Below are 25,364 nucleotides of genomic sequence, written 5' to 3'. Positions count from 1 at the left end.
AGCTGCGAGCTCACCATTTTTCCAGTCTTCTCTGGGCTGAAAATACCTTCATCCTCTTTTTCTACCTTCGTTTAGTGCTTGTGGTGCATGCCTGGTTTTTTCTCAATCGCGCTCGATTGTACCCGACTGGTAGCTGGGTTCATGTCTTTTTGTCACTGCATCACATGTCTCCGATCACAGAGTTCCCTACGAGTGCCCGATCGTCGCTTCCAAGTCCCAGGACAACAAGTGGATGGAACCTTCCCAGCAACACTAACAAGAGCAAAGCGCGTTACTATAAACCGCCCCCCCCCCCCCCCCCCCCCCCCCCCCTCCTCCTCCTCGTCTCTCTCTCTTTCTCTTCCCTCTTCCCCCTTCACCCAGCATTCAGTGTCACGATTAGAGTATATACCTCTACAGTTTGTTGTAGGCTCCCTTTTCAACATCCATCTCCGGCTGGAAACAATTTTGTATCTTTCAACCACAGCTCCAATTCCCTGTTTGTCGCCATCCGCACAAAAGTTGGCCGTCAAGAGTGTATACGTCCGGTTCCTCTTGGCCTCATTCTACTGCTCCTCCTCAATGTCTACTTAGGTTTGCTAGCAGCTGAATAAGAGAGGAGAGATATTGTGCGGACTTATCCTGACGGAGTGAGCATTCTGTACCACGTCCCGAGTAGATACAGTTGGTGCATCCAGCTCCGGCTGGAAACATATCGAATGCGGTCCCTTGCTGTGTAGCGACTGGCATTGCTGATAGTCCTGGGTCACAGGGACGGGTTTGCTGAACAACGAAGCAGCGAAAGTGTCGCGCGGTATATAGAGCACTAGTATGAGCCTCGCCGGCGAAGCGTTCGCTTTTGCCGTTTTTCGTACCAAAGTTATGAGCACCTGGAGATGACGCGGTGAGCGCGAGGAGCGCACGAGGTTCCTTCACCGTCATACAAGCGTCGGAGAGCTCCATCAGCTCGTCCTTAATGCCCTTGACTTTGATGAAACAGATTCTTCTCCTCCTCCTCATCATCGACGAAGTCCGTCGAGAAAGACCGCTTGCGACTTGGGGTGCCACCACCAACAAAGCTCTCGCCCAGCACAGCACAGAGAACAGCCGACTCATCCAGCCATCCTTCAGCCCATCAAAGATTTTGCGGATCAAACCGCGCGACAGAACGACGTTCTAACGGGCTGCTTGTCCAGCTTGAACGGCGCTGTATGACTTTAGGCATTGCGGAATGCGAATCGAACTGGGGATCTGCAGAGAGTGTGGAATGTGCCTCATGTGACTACCGTTTGACTGCTTCACTTTGGAACATACTACCTAGCGGGGGGTGAAAGTGGGAATGGGGATCTCAATTACATGGTACAGTCCTCTCGAGCTTCAGCCCTCTAGCGTCAACAACACCAGCACCTAATCGAGCCACTATGGTCGTACATCGCACTACAAATTCACCTTGTGCCACCCACGTAGCTGGCCCGGCATGACGCATCTTACAACAAGGGCAACCCGGAACACGTACAGGTTGGCTGAACCCGGCGAGCCTAGAGCGGATCGGCGACCCCCGGCCGGGCCGGGTGGGGTCAAGCCGGATCGGACCCGCAATGGTCCCACTGCAAGTCCGAGCTGCTCCGGACACTAATGTAAGACAAAAGAGGTGGATCTGGGGAAGTGGGCCGATGATCAAGAATAACGTTGGACAGGGGGCTAACGTCAGGTTTATCTTGGGGTTGCTATGGCACAGGACAGGGGAACAACAAGAAACAACACGAAACAAAGGAGAACTAAAAAAGAGAAAATGGTTTCTTTGATCTCGAGTGTAACATCGGACTTCAAGTCCGAGGGCGTGCTACCGGCCCGGGAGCCTGGGTTTGTGGCTGTCGACAATCTGGGAAGATGGTGTGTCATTGCCGGGGGGCGTGGTGTGGCGCGGGACGGGCGTTACCCACGCGGGCCACGCCGCAGTAGCTCGACATGTGTGCATATTCATAATAGTTGTACAAAGTACAGGTTTCCATAATTGGGTACTATTCAGTACCAACTGCATACGTTCCTTTCATATTATGAGAGCGATAGTGGTGCACAACACATCTTAGGCTTGAACGGCGATTTAGACGATTGATGCTGGCGTTACGAGGCATGCCGGGACGCCGTCCAGACAGACAGGCAGACGGCCATGTCCACTAACTCAAGTCTCAACTGTTGCATATACTACTGGTAGCTTGAGTTGTTGCAGCCAGAGATCAGTAGATTGGTACAATACACGGTAGGCTACAGAGACCCAGACACGCATCAAGCAGAATGGTATCAAAATGCCGCATCGCCAAGAAAATACAAAGCCACCCGCCTCATCCGTCTATTTGTCTACAATGTTTCATGGTATCCAACTTCGCCCTAACCCATTGACCGACCCCCACAAACACCACTGCACTCCCTTCAAGCAGGGACCGCCCCGCTGGCAGCGACGGCAGCTGCTGCGGATCCCAGCGCGGAAATCATCAAGATGTTCGGCTGGCCGGGCGTGTTCTGCGGGAAGCGGGAGTTGAAGCCGATGACATTGGCGGCACGGACAAAGGTGGCGGGCGAGACGCTGAGCTTGGCGGTCGACACATGCCAGGCGACGCCCTCGCTGCACGGCGGCGTGGTGAGCGAACCCGAGTACGTCTGCAGAGCGTTGGCTTTGATGACGTCCACAACCTCTGACATGACGAGCGGCGGCGTCTTGACTTTTGTGCCGGGCGTCGAGATCTGGTCGACCACGCTAAAGATTGTCTCGAGCACATTGGTCGGCGCGGTCGCGGCAGGCGGGGCGGCTGCCTGTCGGCGGAAGAAGCGGCTGTTGTGGTTCAGGTCACGCTTGGCGGCCGGAGCCGTGCCGTTCGCGACGGCCCCGCCGTCGGCAACGTTGATGTACATGCCAATGACGGCGATTTCCTGCTCGGCAGACTGCCACACCATGTGCATTTCCACTAAGAAGGTTAACAATGTTAGTTCGGGTCCCGCTTGAGATAGCGAGATGGGGGAAGCTGGACGCACTGGCTTGGCTGGTGCCGTTGTCGAGATGCTCGCTAGGGAGGTGGAAGTGGAACTGCTGGAGCTCGAATTGCTTGCCGCCGGAAACCAGCGTGCCTCCTTGTGTGATGACCTCGACAGTGGTACCCAGGTTCTCGAACTCGGCACCCTCGGGCATGTCGTTGACCTGTACTTGGATATCGGAGCCCTCGACTAGCTGAAACACGCCCTCAGTCATGTCGATGGGCGACTGCCTTGTGCCGGTTGCGCACGCGCTGTTGGCTGGCGACTCGAGCGCTGCCCAGTTCAGAGGACCCTGAGAATCTGTGTCAGCCTAGTCCAACTCTGTTTTCCGGGCACTTATTCGAGAAGTCGTACAATGTTACCGATATACCCGAAGTTCGACACCGGGACCTCCTCCCCCTCGGTAGCCCGGGGTTGCAAGAATGTTCCATAGGCACATGATGCGAAGACCCGCGTCGCCGTGGCCGTGATGAGCAGGCTTTGGAGTAGTAGACCCATGTTTATAAGAGGCGCAAAGAGAAAGAACAAAGAATGTCAATATAAATGAGAAAAACAAGAGGAAACAATTATACAAAAAGAGGGTCCCAGACCTTCGAACCGAGCCGAGAAAAGAATGTTATACAAAACGGAAAGGAATCGTACGAGCCACGACCAGCACAGCCGGGAGATGGACGATCTTTTGTATGCCTTGCCCGGGACCGGTGTTCTTGGTCTAGATCTTTTGCTCGGATTGCTCCTAACCACCCCGTGTCTGGAGCTTGGCCGGGGCTGTGGGCCCAGTCACCGCCATGGTAAGCATGACTGGGATAACCACATAAGAGAGGCTTAGAGCAGAACCATAAACCGGGCTTGAGGTATCAACTGCCGCCGCGCGTCAGAAGCATCGAAGAGCCTCAAGAGCGTTTTGCCAAGCACAAAGTCGTACGATGTACGGAGGTACAGACCGTTCCATCAGGTTGTGGAAAGGGGTTGGTTGCAACAGATCGAAGTGCGACGCCAAGGGAAATGCGAATCTTGGCATCTTGGCTTTTCGGGCCAAAAACAGTGACCAGGCGTCGGGAGCGGGAGTGCGAGTGGGACCAAAAACAGCGACCAGGCCTCAGGAGAGGTACAAAGTAAGAATTTGGGCTGGCTTGTTTAGACGGGAAATCCTCGTCAACGACTGTCGACCGCTGCAACGATTATGGCCAAAGAGTGGTCGAGATCCTGATACGAACACCGCATGTCAGTTTATGAATTAAGCTTCCTTGGCTAGCGCAAGCCAACGGGTAGTGACAGCAAACCTGACTCGCGGGATCCGCCGCTGACTTGTCAGTGTCGACTTGCGCCAAGACCGAAAGGCTCAGGGTGGGCTAGTTGTTTCGAAGCTTTCTCCTACCTAACGTTATGTAATTACCTCCAAACAGTGCTATAAATCACGAAAATATTAGAACTGTCGGGGGGAAGCCAACTGTTGTCTCAAATCGGATTTTTCCTGGCAGATGAACGTGGGATCCATGGGTAGATCTTTGTGGCATTCGCCAGGTTGCACATACAAAGACGGGAGGACCCCCAACCCCGACGAAGGTCCTGAAACCAACTCCTGTCGCCCCCGAGCACAGCCCAATTGCATTGATTCGCCTCCCACTTCACGAATCGTTTAGTTAACGCCAGCAAGCGGATGCAAAGGTGCCATCACTAGTGCACTCGCTTGGCATTCTGTAACCATTTCGGCAGGCGATGCATGTTTGATGGAGTTCCAGTTGGGATGGGAAGAAGTGCAGTTTTAGGGGTAGGTACTGTACGGGAGCATGTTGTCAATTGAGGGGTCGCTGCGGTTGCAAGACCCCGGACCTGCGCGCACCTGCACCAGTGCATGCGGGCGCCTGTCTTAGCTTTACGGACAGGAAGTTGGAAGCGACTTCAATCGACGTTAGACGGGAAGGTCAAGTCGAGTCGAGGATATCACAACCCACTGCACCAGGCCGAACATCAGAGCCAATGAAGCATGGCTCACGGCGCCTGATTTCCTAAACCGCCCAAGTGGTCGAACCCAAGTGTTTGTTTGGTTTGCCATCACATTATCACAACAACCGGGCCGATAGATGTACTGCAATCCCATTTGTGACTGAAAGTTTTTTGAGGTGTTGGCAAGTTGGCAATTGCAAATCCATGCCAATAGAGCCTAGCTGCTGTGATGGCCGGATGAGGCTTTTGGGGTGCATGTGACCGCCAAGTTGGGCTGCGCCAAGTGTGCCTTGTCGGCCCCCTGGAATTGAGGTGTTTGTTGTCAACTTGTCGGTGTCGGCGGAGACTTCCATCGTCAACATCATCTCTCTCTGACGGGGACTGAGCATGTCCGACAGTCCGCCGTTCATATTGCATAGCCACGAGCTAGCCCACCATCAGAATGTAAGACAGAAACTCGGGGACCTCGGGGTAGATATGTACATACTAATGAGATGCGCCAGGCCAGGCGATGGTCAAACCAGCGGTGATGAGCTGCCCCATGACCCATACTTAAAAATTGACCGCATAACATACTTCTATCCCGATCGCCGGGGGCCACTGAGCTTGGGTTTGCGTATTATCCTATTATCCTCGGTGAGGATGATTTCAGGCAGCGCAAGGATTCGGGGATTGATTGCGTGTCCCGCCTTCCCGAGCGCGCTGTTGCAATGATCTACGGTTTGATGCTCATCAGCTTGGCGGTAGGTTGATCACCTAGGCAGGTACCTTATGCACCCAAGGACCAAAGGTAATTGCACCAATTATAACGGCACGAGACAAACTGCCAAACTGGGCGGAATGGAAGTTCTACGAAGACTTTGTCGAATCGTGAAGCGTGGTTGGTCCCAAAAAATCGTGGACTGTGCCAGGAATCGAGCATCAGCAAAGCAGCCAGTACGATGCGTCAACATACTGAGGATGTACGGAATAAGTACGGAGTAGAGAGATTCGATCTTCATCGGTGGCCACTTCTTTATCCTCCCAATCTCTGATCGCTTCTTCCAAGAGATGTTGGACTTGCCTCTCACTCCTCCCCAACCCTGCACAGGGCTTAACAAGAGTGTTAAGAGGGGTAGTCGAGAGGATGATTTTTGGGTGCGAAAAATTGGCTGCACTAACAGAGCCGCCTGCTCACTTCAGGCCTGCTTCAAGTCCGTACGAAGTTCAGAACGTCGTAACCTCAGCTTTTTTCCAAGCGAATAACATGCCAGGGGATTAATACACATGAATGAACTCAGTAACTCACTTTCCGTCAGCTTGCTTATTCCAAGTTGGCAACGCAGGGCTCATTGAGACAAGAAACTTCAAACTTCTGGGGAAAAAAGAGCTCGTCGACTCTCTCGAGTCGCTCAAGTTGCATTCTGCTCTTACACTGCTACCAATATCCATGGCCGTTTTGAGTGCGAACCGCAGCATCTTTTTGCATCTAGCAGGCTCCGGGTCATAAGGTGAAGAAGCATGGTATATAGTGTTTGCAACTTTGTGGGATGAGATGAGTGGAATAGTGGATGCAGATCGTGGATTGCTCTCTAACCTTAGCAAGTTAGCAGGCGTCATCTGAACAAAAGCACATTATACATGCATCTTACCTGATTGTTTACTTTAGTTCTCCCAGAATGTTAATCGCATCAGCCTCTAGGTTCCGGTCATCCCGATTCCCTGCTGTCGCCGCGTCATCGCCTACATGCGTGGGGATACCTGGCTGGAGTCAGGCGGAGTTCGACAATGGCATCGGCAGTCCGAGTCGGCAAGACATACAATACATACAATCCCATCTTCTGGCCCGGCTCGCTCAATTACAGGCCTTAGCCTTCGTGTTTCGATTTATCACGGCAAATCTACCCGGCGGAGCGGCATACTGCCATGCAGTGCCAGGATCTTCGGATAGGAGGGGGCGGGGCCAGTACTACCTTTCTCCTCGGTAAGGTCGTTGTCCGAGTTTGGTACCTGAGAGTGATTACCAAGTTATAAGTTAACCTAGGTAGCTTGCAGTGGTATGCGGTGGTTCAGCCCCGTTGTTGAGCGTCCTTCTGTAACGAGTGCTCGTGTCGCATCTTAAGACCGGCAGCATGCAATTATCTCTCGGCGTTCTGCTGTCGGCTGCTTGTGCAGTCACTGGCGCCAGCCTCTGGGTTCCTACCACACCGCAGGCACCACGACCGTATGCCCTAAAAAAAGGAGACGGGCTCAAGCTTGACGGAGGCAGTGTCTTTCCCGTTACAGGCAACTCATCCGGAAAGGCCTTCTGCATCCTCAACACCAACGCAGGCTCATCCGGTGGCACCACTGTCTTCCCACATGTGCACAAGCGAACCTACGAGAACTTCTACACGGTGAAGGGTCGGGTGCAGCTGTGGGGCCAGAACTTGGATTCCTACCTCAAGAACACATCTGTCCAGCAGACACGGATTCTCGGCCCCGGGGATATTGGCGCCATCCCGTACAATACCGTCCACACTTTCACCCTGCTGGAGCCCGACACACTGCTCACGGGGGTCCTGGTGCCCGGGGGGTTTGAGGAGTTCTTTTTCAACACCAACCTATCTCCAAACCCGGTTGCGTCGTCCACCGACTCCGAGACCCCCGATATGGCCGAGCTTGCGGAGTGGGATGTGTACCCGCAGCTCGATTTCGTTCCCCGCCAGGATGTCGTCAACGGTCGCGCAGGGCCGGGAAACTGGTACGACGGCGCAAACACGCTCCCATCAAACATGTCGGCACCCATCTGGGTGGCCAAGAATTACGGTCCCAAATTCCTCAACTCGGAAAACGGCCGGTACCAAATCATCAACCCGTTGGTCACGGGGCAGCAGACAAACAATACCTTCTCCCAGGGCACCATCACCCTGAGTCCGTTTACAAACGGCTCTAGTGGGAAGGCTCCGGTTATCATGAGCTCTGTGGCGACGGCGCTCACCGTGGAGGAAGGACAGCTCGAGGTTACGGTGCAGGGATACGACCCAGTCGAGTTGATCAACGGTGATTTAGTGTTTGTGCCGGCCAAGACGCCCTTCTCGTATGCCGCCAAAGCCGATTTCACCAAGTTCATGTATGTCACAGGCGGAGGTCAAGGCCTGGACTACCAGTTGATGGCAAAGGCCGGGGCGTGGGATTCGGCTTTCTATCCTGAAGAGAAACCGTCCAGTGGAAGGATGTTCAGGATTTGAGCCGACTACAAGGCATCTCTTAGGCTTATTAGTGCAGAGAGAAAATGAGAGACTCTGGAAGTATTACCTAGATGGGGTGCTAGTGTGCACTTATTTAATGTTCCTTGGACTACCCCTATTCTATCTCCTCCTGATTGTCAGGGTTAGGGTCAGCTCAGGGGTAAGAACAACATAACTGCGTCCCCTTCTTTTCTCGAAACCAACATCATTTAGACGGATCGCCTTTAGCATTGAATGCTAGTAGCTGCTTTTTGACTATCAGGGGAGTTTGGGTTTCCTCGTCGGTAATGGCTGTAGTATCCACTCTACTAGAGTACAAGTCGAGCTTGATTCGCACTCATGTCGCTAATGCAACATTAGACTTCATTTCGTTCATAAACTCAAGGCACGGTGAGCTGTAGCTGATTTGTCCAAAGTTAGGTATGGTGGTCGCATCGCACACAGGCCCCTACTCATGCAGCTCATTCACAGCCTCACTCTCATCCCCACCAACGTAGGTTTTTTGAGGACAACCCCCACGATCGGTCTTTGAGTCAACCTTTGAGGACGACCACGATGTTGTCGCCTTGAATTAGATCCGTCACATGTGTATATAAGAGGGACGGCTTCATCAATTCAACAGGGCTTTTCATCTTCATTTTCTTCAATCTCATCTCGAATTCTCATCTCGCATTGGTATTTCCCCTCGCTTCTCTTTCACGCACCGACAGTATCAATAGCGCACCGTTCGCATCCTCATACGTCCAGAAGTTCCTGTGGCTAACCCCTCGACATCGAATCTCCCGGTCCCATCACGGCGCGCGTCTAAGTTCAAAGCACAGTAAACATGACCAGCCCGGACCCTCAAGATGACTCCAGCGTTGCTCCTGAGACTGCTGACGAGGACATGGTCGAGTGGGTGGACAACGGGCTCAGGCTCAGACTTGCGCCCTTCGGACTAGAAGAATTACAGGAATATGTGCCCGGCGGTTATCACCCCGTTCACCTGGGCGACGTGCTTGGTGATGCATATCGCATCATCCACAAGCTCGGGCATGGAGGGTTCGGCACGGTTTGGCTCGCACGCGATCTGAGCGCCAAAGAAACAACCAAGTATGTGGCCTTGAAGATCCTCGTAGCCGACGCATCTGGAGACGACTGCCCCGAGTTGCTCATGGATCGCCTCGCTGGTCAAATAGGCAAAGTAGAGGGCCTTGGAGACCTCTGCTTCCCCCTTAGCCGGTTCAAAATTGAGGGTCCGAACGGGTCTCACCTTTGTTTCGTCTACCCTGTATTGGGCCCTCGAGTTTCGTACGGAGTTTTTCGAGATTCCGATGATCTGGAAGAAATTCTGCGACGTGTGTGCTACGGTGTTACGGCGGCGATGGCCTTACTGCACCATCTGGGTATCTGTCACGGAGGTGAGAAAGGAAAAAGCCCCGCTCTTAGGTACTCTCCTGGAACTACTATATACTAACTTGACGACAACAGACTTCAGACCACATAATATTCTGCACCCGGTCACTGGCCTTGACGGGCTTTCGGAAGAAGAGGTCCTGGACATCCTTGGTAAACCCAGGCGCAACCCCGTCTTTAACGCGAACGGGCTATCGAGAGAAGAGGTCCTAAACATCCTTTCTGGGCGCAGTCGCACCCCCGTCCTTGACGCCAACGAAAAAGAGAATACTACTATGCACACCGGCCCCCGATATCTCGTCTACCCGGTTGGATGGGATGACGTAGATATCGCATACATCCTCAAGACCGCCAAGATCATCGACTTTGGTGAGTGCTTCGACATCGCCAAACCCCCCGAGAATGTCGGTACACCAGGATGCTACCGCGCTCCGGAGCTGCTTCTCGAACGCAAGGTCGGTATCCCCTCTGATCTTTGGGCATTAGCCTGCACCTTGTTTGAGATCCGGACGGGGCGAAAGCTCTTTGAAGCTTTTTTCGACGAGGACGACGACTACCTCGGGGATATGTGCGATGTCCTCGGCAGGCTCCCGGAACCGTGGTGGTCCACGACGTGGGAGGCTCGAAGACAATTCTTCAAGGACGAGACGGATGAGCATGGTCGGGTCGTTTCAGTTCACGAACTCAAGACCTCTGTTCATGATGATAGTAAACGTGACTATGTTGTTATCTCATCGGGCCCCCCAGAAGCACGTTCCCTTGTGGACAAGATCGGGCATGGGATGATGTATATGGAGGGGAGCTTCTACAAGGACATCGCGGACGAGGAGAAGCCTGTCTTTGCCGATCTCCTTGGAAAACTGTTGGCATTCACCCCAGAGAACAGGATCAGTGCCCAGGCAGCTTTGGAGCATGAATGGTTCAGGATCTAGAGTAGAAATACTTACTAGTAATCGAATGTCCTAGCGCTCTCGTGGATACTTCAACCCAGCTATACGCAAATTTATGACAGTGCATTCGTACTACATCCCAACATCTGCCCATGTTGCCCATGACAGGAGCATGGGCGGCCGAGTATAGAGATCATGCTAGGTAGTAGGTAGGTATACTTGTAGTAGTTGGCGCGACTGGTCTACCCACGTCGTTGGTCGGTATGCACTAGGCCAACTTATCCCCATGTAGTTGGCTCCATTATAGTGCTTCGAGGAAGAGTTCCAGGACGGTCTGGTGGCGTACAGCCTGGCGTTAGCGGCAGAAGGTTTATGACGACCAGCTCAGCTCAATCACCCCTTGTCTGCGGTGCCACCGGGCCGGCCCGAAACTCCGAATGACGGCGGACCTTCCGTCAGCCGGTGCAGCGAAGACGCCGAAGGCCGAGGTGATGGTATCCTGACAGGCGGGATGAGGTTGGGGGTAGGTCCGGCTCTGACCAATCAGCTCAATTGCCCTCCCCGATCCGACTAATCAGGGCCTAATAAGGGGCGTGACATTCAATGACCCCCCTACAGAAACTCCCTGTGGTAACCAAGGTTAGTTGTTTCGCTGTTAACCTAGAGGTATTAATGATCTGCATGCAATGCTCCTTGGCTCTCACCCAGGCCTATCCCCACCTGTTATAACCATCGTTCTCCCCAAGTACATACACCATCAGGGTGCCAAGCTGCCAGCCCTTACCCAGCCCGAGGAGAGCCGTCACCCCCACCACCACCATGGCCCTCAGGTTTGCATTTGGCCTAGTCTTGTCGCTGTTTGCCAGCCAAGCTATAGCCTGGACGTACACGGAATACCTCAGCCCAGTAGGGACGCAGGGCTTCAGCACAGTCACCCCGACCGGGTCCGTCTCAGCCAGCTCCAGCGAAACCGCGAGCACGCAGTACACGGCCCTCCTGGCTCAAGAGTCCATTACCCTAGATGTGACGGTGACCAAGGTCTACCTAGCCTCTGGCAGCGCCCCGATCTGCGGTCCGGACGACAAGCCCTGCTCGACGACCAGCACCAGCACCAGCACCAGCACCGGCAGCGGGGGCATCGACACAACCGTCTACGCCCCCATCGTCATCACCAACCTCCCTTCGTGCACCCTGACGAGCTACAGCTACACCACATCGATCAGCGGCCACCTCGGCCCACGGTTTGGGTTACTCGAAACTCTCGACTCTATGCCCGGCGTCCTGTCCCAGGCGACCAACACAGGGCCCGAGGGTCCAGCCCTGGCCGTGTCGACGTACGTCGTCACCCTCAGCACCAACCTGGGCGGCCAGGCCGTCACGACCACGCGGTGCGACATCTTCCTTAAGCCGGGCCAGGTCAGCGGCTTGCGAATTAACTCGCAAGACGAGCAGTTCATGGAAGAGTGTGTGGACCCGCGCCTGTACCGGTGTCTCGATTTGTATACTATGCGTGCCACTCCGACCTGCGGGACGGAATGGATCGGGACGTACGGCCAGGGGCGTCAGACGGCGGCCGCGACTAGTGCGTCCTCCGGCGGTGGGAACGCCGGGCCAAAACCAAATGGAGCTTGGGGGCGGCAGGATATGGCGCGTCGCTGGGTGTTGGTGGGAGCCGGCGTGGCAGCCTTGTGTTTCATGCTGTAGACAACGCTATATTCTTCTAGAATATAGATTTTGATTCAAGGTTCTTAGAAGATAAGAAACCTGAGCCATTCGGCCCAGTACAAGGGTCGTAGGGACAGAGGCTACCCCTCCGGGCACTCATACCCTCACCTGGGAGAGAATGTCCCGCGAACTTACCCCCCATCCCGTCACTGTATCATCCCCAGTTCCCATCAGCTCACTGAGTTTGCCAAACTCATCAATGAAATATACCCTCATGTCATCCATGGCGTCACTGGGGTGATAGCCGGCTGTGGCACACGCGATTCCGGAGCCGTAACTCAGGGTTCTCGCAATCGACGTTGGCGCGCACCATCCACCACACGTCTGACCCTGCCCCCCGTTCCAGCCATCCCAGCGGCTCCAAGTGACCTGTCGTAGGGTTTGGTCAGTGACCATTGAGACCAGGATCTTTCTCTGGCTGCTTTCGACCGAGAAATGAATCGGGATGAGTGAGCATACCTGGTTCCAGATCTGTGAATTGAGCAAGAAGAAGTGCGGGAAGACTGGTCCGCCCCTTCTGCCTCGAAAGATGGCTTGGCATGCTGCCATTCTCACGCCAACGGCGGCGGCCTTCCTATGAAGTCCTGGTTGCCAACTTTGTGAGCAACTTTCGGTACTGGTAGCAGGGGGTGGCTGAGGTCGTGGACTTACCGAATGCTTTTGTGCTGTCTCGCGTGTTCAACAACCTCTCCATGATGGGGTTGCCGGGTCTGTCCACCTGGTAGTAGAGATGGGTCGTGTAGGCATCGCTCTCATAGAAGCCCGCCAACCCGGTTCCAGGAGCAGGGCGGGGATCAGGTGTGGCTCCATCCGACCGGTATGTGCAACCTCCAGTGCCTCCAGGGTTGAACCTGCATTCCTCAAAGTTTCCATTGCTCTTCTGAACTGTCACGAGGAAGTTGCCCCGATCAATGACCCACGCAACAATTCCACCCGCTTTGGGATGCACATCGGTGATGAGAACGCGGGAACCAAACCTGTTCGTGCCGGGTGTCAGCGCTGATTCTGTCATATACGGGATGCAAAACCTGGCGCAAGACACATAAAGCCCTTACCATCGTTTAACATCATTGGCATCACTGGTCCATACCCTCGTTCGAAGGTTGTTGCTGTCGTCGATGTACATGACTGCCACCTGAGCCCACCGTCAGTGTCCAAACCCTCCTTTTGTGAGGATTCTTTTGCTTCTGCCGTTCTTACTACTTGGGCATCATCGTCCGCAGGCAAGGAGGCTACAGCCAGCGGGGTGTTTGAACGTGGCTTGAAGCAAGACTCGGACTCGAAGCTGCCTTGCCTCCATGTTTTGCTGGTGTGCCAATACACCTCACGGACAGTTTGATCCGTGCTCTGATAGAAGACGTGGGGTGCAATGGTCTTCTTGCCGTCTATCTTGACGCGAAGCCCAAACGCAGCCAAGGCGCTGTTTGGGTCGATAGAGTCGGCATTGGTGAAAACCGTGAGGATAGCGAGAATAAAGAGGTAGGCAGTGATGGGATTTCCCATTCTGTGGGCCACAAGCCAATGGCTATTTGGTTTGACAAGGAGGGCGTGGACTGAAGTGAGGTCAAGTGAGGTCGAGGGAATTGCAGTGAGATCGGGTCCATGTTATTGACATATAAATACGAAGTCAACCCTGAAGAATGTCATGTACCCAAGTGAAAAGACGCTGCATCTCGTCGTCTTAAGTGTGTAATACCTGTGGTGTTGTAAGGCTGACGGGTACCATCGGAAAATGAAGTCACTTGATTATGTTGGACCTGAAGCGGAGTGCAATTTCCAGGCTGACTGCAGAGTGTCATTTCAGCTGCTGAGATTTTCGATGGAAAGAACCTGCCTATACCAATTACACTTGCTTGGTGAGCGCCAGGTCATGTACTCGGTCGCTCCTGGCGAGGGGGCCAACCGTTTGCGGGACGGCCGACATGTAAGCACGGCTGCAGTTCCGAGTAACTACTATAAAGTAACATCCCTTACCTACCACTCTTTATCTCATTCTTCGGTCCTGCCGACATGCTCTCAGCTCGACTCTTGCTGTACGTTTGTCTACAAATGGCACTCCGCGTCTCTATATGGCACTCCGCATTGTACGTTGTGGGCTGAAATGCCCAAAGGGTTTGTCGACGCAACCCTACCCACGATACCAAGCAGTATCACGCGATGGCATTGTCCCCAACGCAGCGGTATCTTGGTATAGGCACCAGGCAGAATCATGGCCAGGAAGACGTTTGGCCGAGTGTCCGGGACTGACCGGTCTAAAGTCCTGTCATAGCCATTCTTCCTCCTTCTCACCGACGGCCGCGACATGAACTAAGGTACCTTGTCTCGTAGAAAAGGACACAGAAGGGCCTCCATTAATGGTTGACTCTTGATGAGCACCAACATCACCCACAGCCACGGTTTAGTTTCACTCTCATCCAGGCCAATTCATCCCATCTCTAGCGGAAAACGCCGCAAACATGATCCCACTCAGGCTCTCTTGCCTCGCTTCTGTGTTGGTTCTCGCTCAACTCACCGCGGCGCTTGTCGTGTCGGACAAAAGACAGTTGCCGCCGCCGCCGCCCATTCCCACAGGCACGACATCAACGACAATTACCTGGACGGTGACTACAACTAGCAACACAGCCGGCACCACACTTATGGCTGTCAAGACGGCAGCTGCCGCCGATGTTCAATGGCCGCCGCCCGCAATTACGGTTACTGTCAATACCGACGTCAAAATCGTTCTCGTCAACGAGATGCCCAACGAGGAAGTCACCCTTCATTTCCATGGTCTCCTTATGGACCAAGGTTTCGTATCCATGGATGGACCCGAGGGTATCACTCAATGGTCTGTTGCGTTTCCTCCCACCGTCGGATCCAAAAGGCGTAGTAGACTACCTAGAAGGTCTCAGCTAATCAATGCCATCCGTCTTACAGTGGGGTGTCTTCAGGGACAGCAAACAAGAGAAATACCTTTGTTTACCGCTTCGTTACGGATAAACCTGGCACCTACTGGATTCACAGTCACTCACCGGGGCAGTACCCCAAAGGACTACGGACCCCGTTCATTGTAACCGATGATTCGACGGAGAAGGAACTGTACGGTTATGTGAACGACTACGCCGCCTCTGTTTCAGATTGGTGAGTAAATACCTACCTAGGTATCCTCTGGCGCACGGAATGTGGTGTCCCCGAGACTTGGACTTTTCTAACCCGCCGTTACCGTTCTGAAGGTATCCCAACTTTTGGGATGTTGAAAACAAGTATCGGGGCGTGGCGACAAGCGGAAACAAGCCGTGCGGTCCCGGAATAGAGCTGGCTCCAAACAGTAAGCCAAACCCCATCTGAGTCCAGATTACACCTAGGCATCCTTCCAGCTTCTAGAAGTTCTAGGTTGACCCAGCAATAGAAGTCGTCTTCAACGACAATATCCCATCCATGTCCATACGAAGCAACACGCCGTTGGACGCGACATCATACTATCTTGCGCCGACGCAGCCGGGCGGCCAACCTCAGCGTACTCGCTTTCGTTTCATCAACATGAGTGCCTACTCGCAATTCTTCATTGCCTTTGAGGATCACAGCGTCCACGTCATTGAGGTCGACGGAGTCCTGCTTGAGAATGGCGCAACTATGGAGAAGACTCTGACTGAAGGGTTTGTTTTGGGGCCTGGTCAGCGAATTAGTGTTTTGCTTCAACACAAAACGACGTCTGAGGCACGGGAGAAATCTTCGCAAGGGAACCCCTACCGCATCTTGGTGGCCGTAGATCCCCGAATGGGCCCCTTGAAGTCGGATATTCAAGACTGCCACCTCCAGCCGGCGGCCGATCCTTCAGAGACAATGTTCACCTGGGGCTGCCTTTCATATACGAGTCCCGATGCCGAGTGCAAGGCTCCAACGTCCGCCGAGTTCAAGATGCTCAAGTTTTGGTCCATGTCGGATCAGGATCAGGAATTGCAGCGCGAACCGAAGAAGAACAACACTCTCGATGTACCCTGGAATGACTATCTGCATACCCGGTATGCGTATCCGTGGAACTTCAACGAGCGTCTGTTTGTCCCTCGAACCAAGACACACAAAGACAACTTGGTACCACAGTCCGAGCGAGAAGGCAACGTTAACTGGTTGAAGATTATTGACACTTCAGATGGGAATCAGTGGGGATCCTTTGACAACGTCCCGTGGGTCAACCCAGTTCCACTTGACTACATTAGCTACTCATTGGAACCAATGACTGACCCGATACCTTATAGATGGGACCCTCCCAAGCGAATAGACCACGTCGGCCTTCTCCGAGCCCTCGACGACAGTATCTACAGTTACCTGGTGCCGGGTTACTATGGGAAGCACGAAAATACGATCATAGTTCAAGAACTAGGTGATGTAACATGGCTCCTCATCCACACCGGGAACGGAGACCACCCAAGTAAGTCCCGAACGCGCCCCCTTTCTCTCACATGGACGGCCACCGGAAACAAAAACTTATTTTGATCCCAGTCCACCTCCATGGCCACCACTTCTACGTCCTCTACAAGGGCTTCGAAGACGACCTGATCATGGCCGAGTACGAAAAAGTCGCGCGAAAGCGCAACGCATATATACCATATCATAGTCCCGCTGCGGACCTCGAGGAGTGGTCCAAATTCCAGAGCGCGCTCTTGAAGCTTACCCCTGAGTACCCCATGCGGCGCGACACCATCGTCGCCGAGAAGAACCAGTTCATGGTCCTCGCCTTTGTCGCCGACAACCCCGGCGTGTGGGCGTTGCACTGCCACAACGACTTCCACGCCCGCACGGGCATGATGCGGCAGGTCGTGTCGGCCCCGAGACGGCTACGGGAGCTGTTCGGCACGTATAACCTCACGTCCGGCATGCAGGTGTCAAAGGGACAGTACCGGGACAATAGGGTGGAGTGGATCCGGCGGAACATTGCTGGGTGTAAAGACGGGTTCGACATGTCGAGCTGGGTGGATCAGAACGGGCTCTAAGGGTGACTGGGTGAGACAAGATTGGTCTAGCAGACAGGGTCTTTGTCCAAAGTTTCCACCTCTGGGGAGGAGAATTAGTTAAAGAGCGGCTTCTTAGTGCTCCAATCGGAGTCCAAGACTATCTCTACCCGTATGAGTTGGACTGAGTAGACTCGAGCGTTACAAGTAGCGGTCGGGTGTCAGAGGGGGCGGAGGAAGGTAGAGAGGTTCAATGTAGTCCAATAAGGCTACATACCTATGTACTGAGGAAAGGAAGAAAAGGAGGGCAAATCCAGGGCCAAGTAAATGCCAGAAACAGGGGCGTGTGACTGGATGAGGTAAGCAGTGTGCGCCCGCCTGTAAGTGTTAAGATTTTAACGATTCAAGCCGTAAAAATGGGTCCTCGCTTAACAATTTGTTAGTGTAAACCCTTGCTTTACAGCTAGACTGATCATCGCAGTAGCCGCGCTCTCTTTCAACCGTTCTCCGATCTCGTACAGAAAGATGGAGCTAGTTTGAGGTCGGGTTTTCGCCTGTGTTCAAGGCTCAGAGAATCTCAGGCTCGGGCACACAGTTATCCAAAGCTCCGGGTTCCCTGCTGGGAACAGCCAAACCGGTCCCCTGGCGCATGATTGGCCGCTGCCGACGACTTATCTGGTTATCTCCCGCGGTGCGCCACATCGAACCCATGTTTTCCGCGGGAGCTGAATCTGGCGCTTTCCCTTATCTCGAAACCCTCGTCTTATCCCTGGACGTTGTATCAGTTCAGCTTGAACTCAGCGTTCCGTGATCTAACACTGGACCAACAGCCGGCATATTTCACTTGGTATCTCCTCGGGCGCCACCCTTGATTTCCATCATCTCCCCACGCTCTCTGTCTCGCGCTACTAGGCAATATAAGACTCACCCCAGGAAAACCACCCCCAGATTTTCTCGACAGAACCCCCATCATCGTGGGGGAATGGATATCATGATGACTGAGGTAGCTAGGGGTAGTGAAACCCCTGAAAAGGCAAGACGAGCTCAGATTGTCGATAAGGGCAGCCATGCCCCGTCGAGCGAGAGGAAAGACCCCGTTCAACCCAGGACGACCGTCACGCCCTTGGCCTCCATCCTTTGATGATGCAAATTTGGCTTGCTTCTGATGCTGAAGCCGGGACAACGGGCAACAACGGGCATTGCAACTTCCGGCATATCAAAGCTAGCCTGGCCCTACACTACTTTGGAGTCTTGAACCATGCGAGCTTGACAGCTCAAACCAATGATGCCGAGGATTGAAGCATTGGAAAGCTGAACTCTCTTCCCAGCTCGGCAGTAGCACTGATAAGAACTCGAACCATGTTGCACGTCATTGCTTCTCCCGTTTCTTCTTCTTTTCCCAGCACATGTCAATGTCACGCATGTAGATTGTGAAGCTCCCTCTCACACGAGGGCCCTCGCGGCCCTGCAACAGCCCCTTGCCAGTGCATCCTATAATCTCCTAGAGTCTTGTGGCATCTCCGGGACGACCATCTCAGCGACGTTAAACGACGATTTCGACTTCCTACTAGTACTCTGGTATAAAAAACTTGATCAGTCCCTGTTTAGGGAAGCTGGACTGTCGATCTCCAGTGCCCTTGGAAGGATAGACCATGATCTGCGCGACGACATGACGCTCTTCCACTTCGATATTGCGCCCCGGGCGGCGCTGGCGGCGCCGACAGAGCCTTACATCATCCAGATCCAGAGCGCCGTTATTGTGGCGGCCTCGGTCCTGTCGGTCTTCGGAGCCGGGTGGATCATAGCAAGTTTCTTTGTGAGAGCCCATTTGCGACATACGGTCACCCATTGGACAACCGCTGACATTAGTATACTCACTCGGACCAGGTCTTCCCCAACCTTCGGAGCTTCCGCCACCACCTCATCCTCGGCCTAGCCATTAGCGACTGCGCCATGGCGTTTAACTTTCTCGTCTCCTCCTCCATGAACGTTGCCGGCCGGTGGATAGGCGCCCCAGAGCAGGCCCGTTTCTGCAGCTTCAACGGCTTCATGACCCAGGTGTTTGTCATACAGACCGACTATTGGGTTCTCATCATCGCCGTGTGCACCTACTTTGTTTTGGCCGACCACAAGAGGTCCTCGTCGTGGGTCCAGCGCCATGTCGCCTTCATCTGGGCACTGCCATGGACCTTGTCGGCGCTTTGGGCGGCCATTGGCTTGGGCGTTACTGGGTATGGCGACATTGGCGCCTGGTGTTGGTTTACCTCTGACGAGGTCCGTCTGTTGGTACGTGTTTTCAGTTCCGATAGCGAGGCATGTACTAGATTCTCATCGGCTGACGACAGGTCAACTTCGTCCCACGATGTAAGTTATGCTAGTACTGGCAGTACTAGTAGTAATACTGGAGACATTGGGACACCGCTGACGTTGCCCAGGGACCATCATAGGTGTGATGGCTCTCATGTACGCAAGACTGTACCTACTTCTATTTCATGCCCACCGCAGCTTGGTGTCGAGCACTCCAAGCGGTTCGGGCTCGCGCCAGCTTGATGCCGGGAGCTCAGGTCACGCCGAGGGAGGCGTGGTATCAGCGAGGCATACCCGAAGATTGAAGAGGGTATGACAGAGCCCCGGGCGTTCCTGACTTGTCCTTTTTCGCCATGCTAACCAGGTGCTCTCTTCGCTACTTACTAGCTCGCTCGTCTGATGCTTCTCTACCCGCTTGCCTATGCCGTCGTCTGGACTCTTCCCACAGCAATCCGGATCCATCAGACAGTCACGGGGGAGGCGGCGCCCTGGCAGTTGCAGACCGCGGACAAGGCGTGTATCGTGCTGCAGGGTTTTGTGGATGCCGCCATCTATGGCGCCACCGAGAGTTGCCTGTCGAGCTGGCGGAATCTCCTGTTTCCTCGAAGGTTCCCGGCCGTCAACGACATTGGCATGGGTGCGCAGTTAGACACTTTGAGCGGCAAGCGGCCCTCGCGCATGTGGAACCCGCCACATACGGCCGATCAACAACTGGCTTCGCGGTCCTCAAACGGGGACGTGACGCGATCGGGGAACAATGATTCGGTTGGTTCCCTGGCCGTTTCAAGCACCGAGGAGACCGCGGTTGAAGGTCGTGACCGCGGCGGGACCGGGAGCTCCGAGGGGACCCTGCCCATCATGGGAATCCGGAAGACGGTGGAGATCGAGATTAGTACCGCCGACGAGACAGCAAAGGCAGCGCCCCAGATGCCGCTCAAAACGTACTTCCCAACTCCGCCACGAGATCGTAATCCGTAATGGGTCGGGAAGATCAGGTTGTACATTACACATTTGGGCATGAGGACATTTGGAAAGTGGGCTGTAGCACTCTACTAGAGAGTACGATATGATGAATGAGCGAAACGAAGTTTCAACGGCGCTGCATTAGCGGCTGCAAATCAGCTCGCCTTGTAGCAGGGTGCAGCCATTGCGGGCGAGGAAACTTGATATTCAAGAAGCAGCCGCTAGGATCTAGATTCCTTCTAAATAGTTGCTGGTCTCGAGAAAGCAGGGGTAGCTGTTATGTTGTTGTTACTCCTGAGTTGACCCTAACCCTGAGAATCAGGGGGATAGGGGTACCAGTCCAAGGAACATCAAATAAGTGTACTGTACACTAGCAATTCTCCGTGGCTTGGGTTTACGAACGGAAATACTTCGTACTTGTGGATGCCCAGTCTCGTGTAATACAATCGGGCGGTTGTGGTAGCAGCCTCAGAAATCAGTTTGGCGTGGAAACTGGAATGACTCGGACCTGAACAACCTACTAGTAAGTTTCATGATCAGGAGTGATTAGTTTTGAACCTATGATAGTGATACACTGCGCCATATGTTTTGTTTTGAGCTATGAGCCAATACCGCTAGCTGCATCAACGTCTCGAAACAGTCAAGTATATACCGTCTGTGGGTTCGCGGCCTCTCGACTATATAAAGAGCTTGTTTGACTACCAATTCTGCTGCTTCCCTCGTCCTCGTTGTCATCTGCCTTATTTTACTGCTGCGGACTGCTGTACAGACGGTTATAACTTATAACCACGAAGCCCCTGACACTCCTCAGTGCTCGGAAATCTTCCCCCTATCTACATCATTAAGAGCAGCAGTCCTGCATTATCCCAAAGGCGTCACCTCTGAAAACGAGAAGAGACCGCTTACTTTCCCTCGCGACAAGCCACGTGAACCTTGGATCGGAAAGCATACACAACACTTTCACAATGCCTGTTCCCCGGGCAACCCCCCGTCCCTCTAAGACGGCAGCGGCAGCTCACGAGTGGCAACAAGGGGACATCGCATTCCTGATGCCAGCAGAAGCCTTCTCCGCACCCGATTACAACGACCTACTCGCGAAACCGCCAGGTCGTGGATGCCGCGCCTACATTCCAACGCTGGCGACGGGGCACCCGGTCATCGTCCTGCAACGCGCGGCCAACCATGTGCTTATCACGCCAGTACCGGCGTACAAGTCAGGTCCGCATAACAACTACCTTGCGCCCTGGAAGCCGATATACCAGCAGTCCAAGAACACCCTGGATTTCCGCTCCTTTTCCGGCTCAGAGCTCTCCAGCCACGATCGCCCGCCGCTCTTTCTCGAGAGCGGGTCGATGCCCAAGCCCAAGACAAGTTGGGTAAACATCCAGAGTGTCTGGGTGGTATCCCTGAGCGTAATCGGCCGTTTCACCAAAAGCCGCCAGCTCTTGCGCGTCCGGGAGGACAGCCTGAGCAGCCTGCGCGAGCACATGGCGGAAAAGTGCGCGCGATGGCTAGACAGCCAGAAGAGGCTGGCGGCCGTCCTGCCACCAGCGTCCAGCCTCCCGTCTTCTTCATCATCATCATCAAAGCCCGGGCCCGCACTGAGCAAGGTCAAAGCGGCGGACCCAGCGCCAGCACAAGCACCTGCCGCTGACAGTGCGGTCAAGCAACAACATCGCCGCCCCCGTCGCAGTTATGCGCAGTGCTGCCGCCCAGCCGCGCAAAGCACGACGGGCCTGAGCGGCAGTCGCAGCAGCCCACGTCATGCAGTACCGATTCGCAAGGGCACGGATATGCCGGCCTAAGAGAGGGTCGAGTACCAACGAGGCGGGTTGAAAAGGGGGCACGTGGTGGTCAAAAGGCACCATCGCAGCATTGCAGCAATCCACGTTGACGTGCGAGCTGTTATGGGACTCTTCTTCCTCGAGAGTTGGGTACGTCGCGGTAGCCAGAGAGTAGGAGGCACATGTAACTGGATAGACCCTGAGATCTCATTAGGATTCTGCTCTGGTACGGAGTATTAAGGGGTGATTGAGGAACAAACGAAGTACAAATATGCACAGTGAATGTAACATATACGCCCCAAGTTTCTCCACCGTGCAAAACGCCTTTTATACAAATGAAGAGCTGTAGCGTCCCGTCCAAAAAAATATCCAAGCATCCAGTAACCCCCGTAGGAGTGTATCCGGAGTCTCACCGCAATGCACGCAGGCTGGGCACAAATATTGCTCACAACTGCAAACATCCATCTCAGACAACCCAAACCAGTAGCATATTCACCACAGCAAGTGCCACAAGCGCGGCGCTTCCTGCCCTTGCCCCTCCCCCGGCCTCGCTACTTGAGCCCGACCCGGTCTGCGTCGGGCCGGGGATCTCAGTCGACCCGCTGACCTTTGACGCAACCGGGCCAGGCCCTATAACGACGCCAGTAGGCCCTGACCCAGTAAAGGTGCTCGCCGGGGGACGGCTCGTCGTAAAGTCCAGACTGCCGCCGGTAGCAGTAGGCGTAGGGAGTTCAGTACATTCTCCAGTCGACGACGGGACAGCGTCCACTCCAGACCCGATCGCGACCAGGTTAGTCCCGCAGTTTGCCGCCTGCGCAATGTGCAGGTTGCGGTTGTCCTGATCAAACACAACGTAGGCGGCGCGCAAGAAGGTGTCGCCCAGGATGGGCTCCTCGTTGTCGGGCAGCACACCCAGGATGCAGTACCCCTGCACCTGCCAGATGAAGTCGTTGAGCGACACGCGGATGGCCTTCTCGCCAAAGTAAAAGTCGACCGACCCGTCCACATCGGCCACGTCGCAGGGCAGGTAGTAGAAGCCCGTGCGCGGGTCGTACTCGGCGTCGTTGAAGGCCGAGGCAAACGCCTCGTAGATGGCCGGCGGCAGATAGCTGAACGTGCTGCCCGAGTCGAGAAAGACGGGCACCTCGAGTGTTTCCGACTGCACGACGGAGCCGTCCGGCAGGGTGAGACCGACCCCGGTCATGGTCACGTAGTAGCGGTCCGCGGTCCTGGGCGTCTCCCGCCGGTCGAGGATCGGTAGCTTGGCCAGCTCGCCTATGTATTTGCCCGTATCGATGCCGCCGAAGATGAGGGCGCCGTTGGGGTTGTCGACGCCGCGCAGGTCGAGGCTGAATGCGCGGCTCTTGATCAAGCCTTGGTCGACCATCGTGTCAAGGATGTATGGGTAGTCATTTCGGCCGCTGGGGTTGGGTGACATGCCCAGGATACCGAGGGGGATGCTGTGCGATTCAGTTGCGACGCCGATGATCTGGTTCTCGATGGTAGCGGCTACAGATTTCGGTCCGTTAGTCAACAAGGCCACTTCAGCGACCCGGGAATTGGCAGGCCCGGCAAACTTACATCCAATGGTTACCGTCTCGCGGACATAGCGGATTGTGGCATTACCAATTCCGTAGACGAGAACATCGCCAGCTCGCGTTACATTGGCAGACTGGCTCTTGGTGTAGTCGTAGCGGGGGTGCGACTCGCAGTCTGCGACCTGATTGACATTGTCGCAATCCGGGTTTACCCACGTGTCGGGCGAACCCGTGTCGAGAATGAGCGACACTGGTTGTCCCGGGGTCCCTATCTCGACGTCGACGACGTATCTGGTGCCGGACAGCTGGTTGTCGACCTCAATCTCGTTCTGCCGTACCCGCAGCCTCGGGGCGGGGCCAGGAAGCGCATTGACGGGTGACCGAATGAATCCATCACCTCGGGTGACCAACTGACGCCGCTCGGATGCAGCGACCGACGCAGCGCCGATGAGGGGTGCGGCGAAAATGAGAGGCAACATCTCGCTTCATGCCCCCTCTTCTCCAGCGTCGTCGGAGACGGAAGAAAAGAGCAGACTGGCCTGAGAGCAATGGCAAGTGGGTCGTGTTATTGGCGATCGACCATGGCTTTGTTTCAATGTTAAGAGCTGCCAGGATCGACCCAAGGCTCTGGGGAAGCGGCATTAGACGTCCATCCCGCTTTGCATGGCACTCCAAAAGCAGGGGATGCAGCTAGGGCTTGGCCTGCTTGCGGTTCAATTCTAGGCTTTTGTGTCGAGTCGTGATTGGACAAAGAAAGCTAACCAGAAAAGGCCAAGAGACCACTGCTTCTTAGCACGTTAATAAAGAGAAGAAGCTGGAGCACTGCGCCACTTTGAGGACGCTACTGTCCGCCGGTGTCCTGTTTCGATCGTGAATACGGAGTAGATGGCAATTACTCTGTGGAGACACACAACACTTGCAAAGTACAAAGTACGAATACCGGAGCTCGCGAAGTTGGGTTACCTTTGCGGCTCGCCAAATCTGTCATCTGAAAATGGAATGAGCAGGTGGGTAGGATACAGTGGAGCCAACTTAAGCTTCCCCACAGTGCCCACTCAAAGTTTTAAACTGAAAACGTGCACACCCTTGCCTTCACTCCCCCGGACTCCTTCCCTTGGCTCAGAGGCTCAGCGAGTCTTGTTCTTGAACATTCGTGAGAAGTTGCACTTGAGATTGTGGGCTTCCGAAGACACTGTAGGAGGCAAGTTGTTCACTGAATATTGTGCCTAGGTTGGATGTTCAACTAATCAGATCAGAGAGTACGTTGTAGGTATTCAGATTTCGGGGAGTACACAGGAAAGCACGTTGTGAACGACGTGCCTATCATCCTATCTTGAGAGGTAAGATCTCAGAAGCCAACAAATAAATAAGATGAAAGAGGAAGAAAAGAATAGGGAAGAGGAAGAAGAACACGAGGGGGAGGAGGAAGAGAAGGAAGAAGACGAAGAAGGATATGATGGTGATGATGATCATTAGGACAGAGGAGAAAAATGAAGACGGGAGGTAACAAATGGATCGAAAAGGGAAAAGTAGAAGGTACCATCGTAAGTAGGAGTCTGACACTCGTCAACCCTGACAGTGGAGTTTCTGGCGGGCCGGCATCAGACATTGCCAGATCTTGTCAGGCCTTGGCAGTCCCCAAAGTGGGGTAGTATTGTCAGGGTCTGAC

At 54.3% G+C, this 25,364-nt stretch overlaps 9 protein-coding genes across 9 annotated transcripts; 6 read left to right on the top strand and 3 right to left on the bottom strand.

Annotated features, from left to right (window-relative positions):
* Positions 1–2,409: 2,409 nt before the first annotated feature.
* On the bottom strand, positions 2,410–3,507 carry N656DRAFT_719191 (carbonic anhydrase; the record flags this gene model as incomplete). Its single annotated transcript, XM_064812347.1, has 3 exons — positions 2,410–2,942; positions 3,010–3,319; positions 3,364–3,507. 3 exons carry the CDS (start codon positions 3,505–3,507, stop codon positions 2,410–2,412), a joined length of 987 nt encoding a protein of 328 aa, XP_064665467.1.
* A 3,462-nt stretch (positions 3,508–6,969) lies between these two features.
* On the top strand, positions 6,970–8,216 carry N656DRAFT_784867 (quercetin 2,3-dioxygenase). Its single transcript, XM_064816262.1, has one exon. The coding sequence runs from the start codon at positions 7,068–7,070 to the stop codon at positions 8,163–8,165; it is 1,098 nt and encodes a 365-aa protein (XP_064665466.1). The 5' UTR covers positions 6,970–7,067; the 3' UTR covers positions 8,166–8,216.
* A 451-nt stretch (positions 8,217–8,667) lies between these two features.
* Positions 8,668–10,568, top strand: N656DRAFT_832772 (kinase-like protein). The gene is made up of 2 exons (XM_064818671.1): positions 8,668–9,565; positions 9,636–10,568. The coding sequence occupies exons 1-2, from the start codon at positions 8,992–8,994 to the stop codon at positions 10,490–10,492; spliced, it is 1,431 nt and encodes a 476-aa protein (XP_064665465.1). The 5' UTR covers positions 8,668–8,991; the 3' UTR covers positions 10,493–10,568.
* A 521-nt stretch (positions 10,569–11,089) lies between these two features.
* N656DRAFT_784863 (uncharacterized protein) lies at positions 11,090–12,379 on the top strand. The gene has a single exon (XM_064816261.1). It carries the CDS (start codon positions 11,270–11,272, stop codon positions 12,152–12,154), a length of 885 nt encoding a protein of 294 aa, XP_064665464.1. The 5' UTR covers positions 11,090–11,269; the 3' UTR covers positions 12,155–12,379.
* On the bottom strand, positions 12,213–13,897 carry N656DRAFT_462033 (uncharacterized protein). The gene is made up of 5 exons (XM_064809727.1): positions 13,376–13,897; positions 13,231–13,310; positions 12,827–13,152; positions 12,635–12,759; positions 12,213–12,544 (listed from the first exon to the last, which is right to left on the bottom strand). Exons 1-5 carry the CDS (start codon positions 13,676–13,678, stop codon positions 12,272–12,274), a joined length of 1,107 nt encoding a protein of 368 aa, XP_064665463.1. The 5' UTR covers positions 13,679–13,897; the 3' UTR covers positions 12,213–12,271.
* A 306-nt stretch (positions 13,898–14,203) lies between these two features.
* Positions 14,204–17,390, top strand: N656DRAFT_849094 (multicopper oxidase). The gene is made up of 7 exons (XM_064819325.1): positions 14,204–14,487; positions 14,549–15,002; positions 15,092–15,295; positions 15,388–15,482; positions 15,564–16,338; positions 16,411–16,583; positions 16,655–17,390. Exons 2-7 carry the CDS (start codon positions 14,632–14,634, stop codon positions 17,143–17,145), a joined length of 2,109 nt encoding a protein of 702 aa, XP_064665462.1. The 5' UTR covers positions 14,204–14,487; positions 14,549–14,631; the 3' UTR covers positions 17,146–17,390.
* Positions 17,391–18,772: 1,382 nt separating this feature from the next.
* On the top strand, positions 18,773–20,388 carry N656DRAFT_719185 (uncharacterized protein; the record flags this gene model as incomplete). Its single annotated transcript, XM_064812346.1, has 5 exons — positions 18,773–18,919; positions 18,991–19,389; positions 19,449–19,467; positions 19,539–19,720; positions 19,798–20,388. The coding sequence occupies 5 exons, from the start codon at positions 18,773–18,775 to the stop codon at positions 20,386–20,388; spliced, it is 1,338 nt and encodes a 445-aa protein (XP_064665461.1).
* A 1,010-nt stretch (positions 20,389–21,398) lies between these two features.
* On the top strand, positions 21,399–21,965 carry N656DRAFT_681361 (uncharacterized protein; the record flags this gene model as incomplete). Its single annotated transcript, XM_064810555.1, has 1 exon — positions 21,399–21,965. A coding segment is annotated over one exon (567 nt), but the record flags the coding sequence as incomplete, so codon positions are not given.
* Positions 21,966–22,623: 658 nt separating this feature from the next.
* On the bottom strand, positions 22,624–24,174 carry N656DRAFT_719179 (acid protease; the record flags this gene model as incomplete). The annotated part of the gene is made up of 2 exons (XM_064812345.1): positions 22,624–23,666; positions 23,739–24,174. 2 exons carry the CDS (start codon positions 24,172–24,174, stop codon positions 22,624–22,626), a joined length of 1,479 nt encoding a protein of 492 aa, XP_064665459.1.
* Positions 24,175–25,364: the final 1,190 nt, after the last annotated feature.

The sequence above is a fragment of the Canariomyces notabilis genome (genome assembly GCF_033297395.1).
Source record: "Canariomyces notabilis strain CBS 508.74 unplaced genomic scaffold N656scaffold_37, whole genome shotgun sequence".
NCBI classification, from domain to species: domain Eukaryota; kingdom Fungi; phylum Ascomycota; class Sordariomycetes; order Sordariales; family Chaetomiaceae; genus Canariomyces; species Canariomyces notabilis.
The sequence above is the reverse complement of the archived record's forward strand: the minus strand, read 5'-3'. Positions and strand labels throughout refer to the sequence as shown.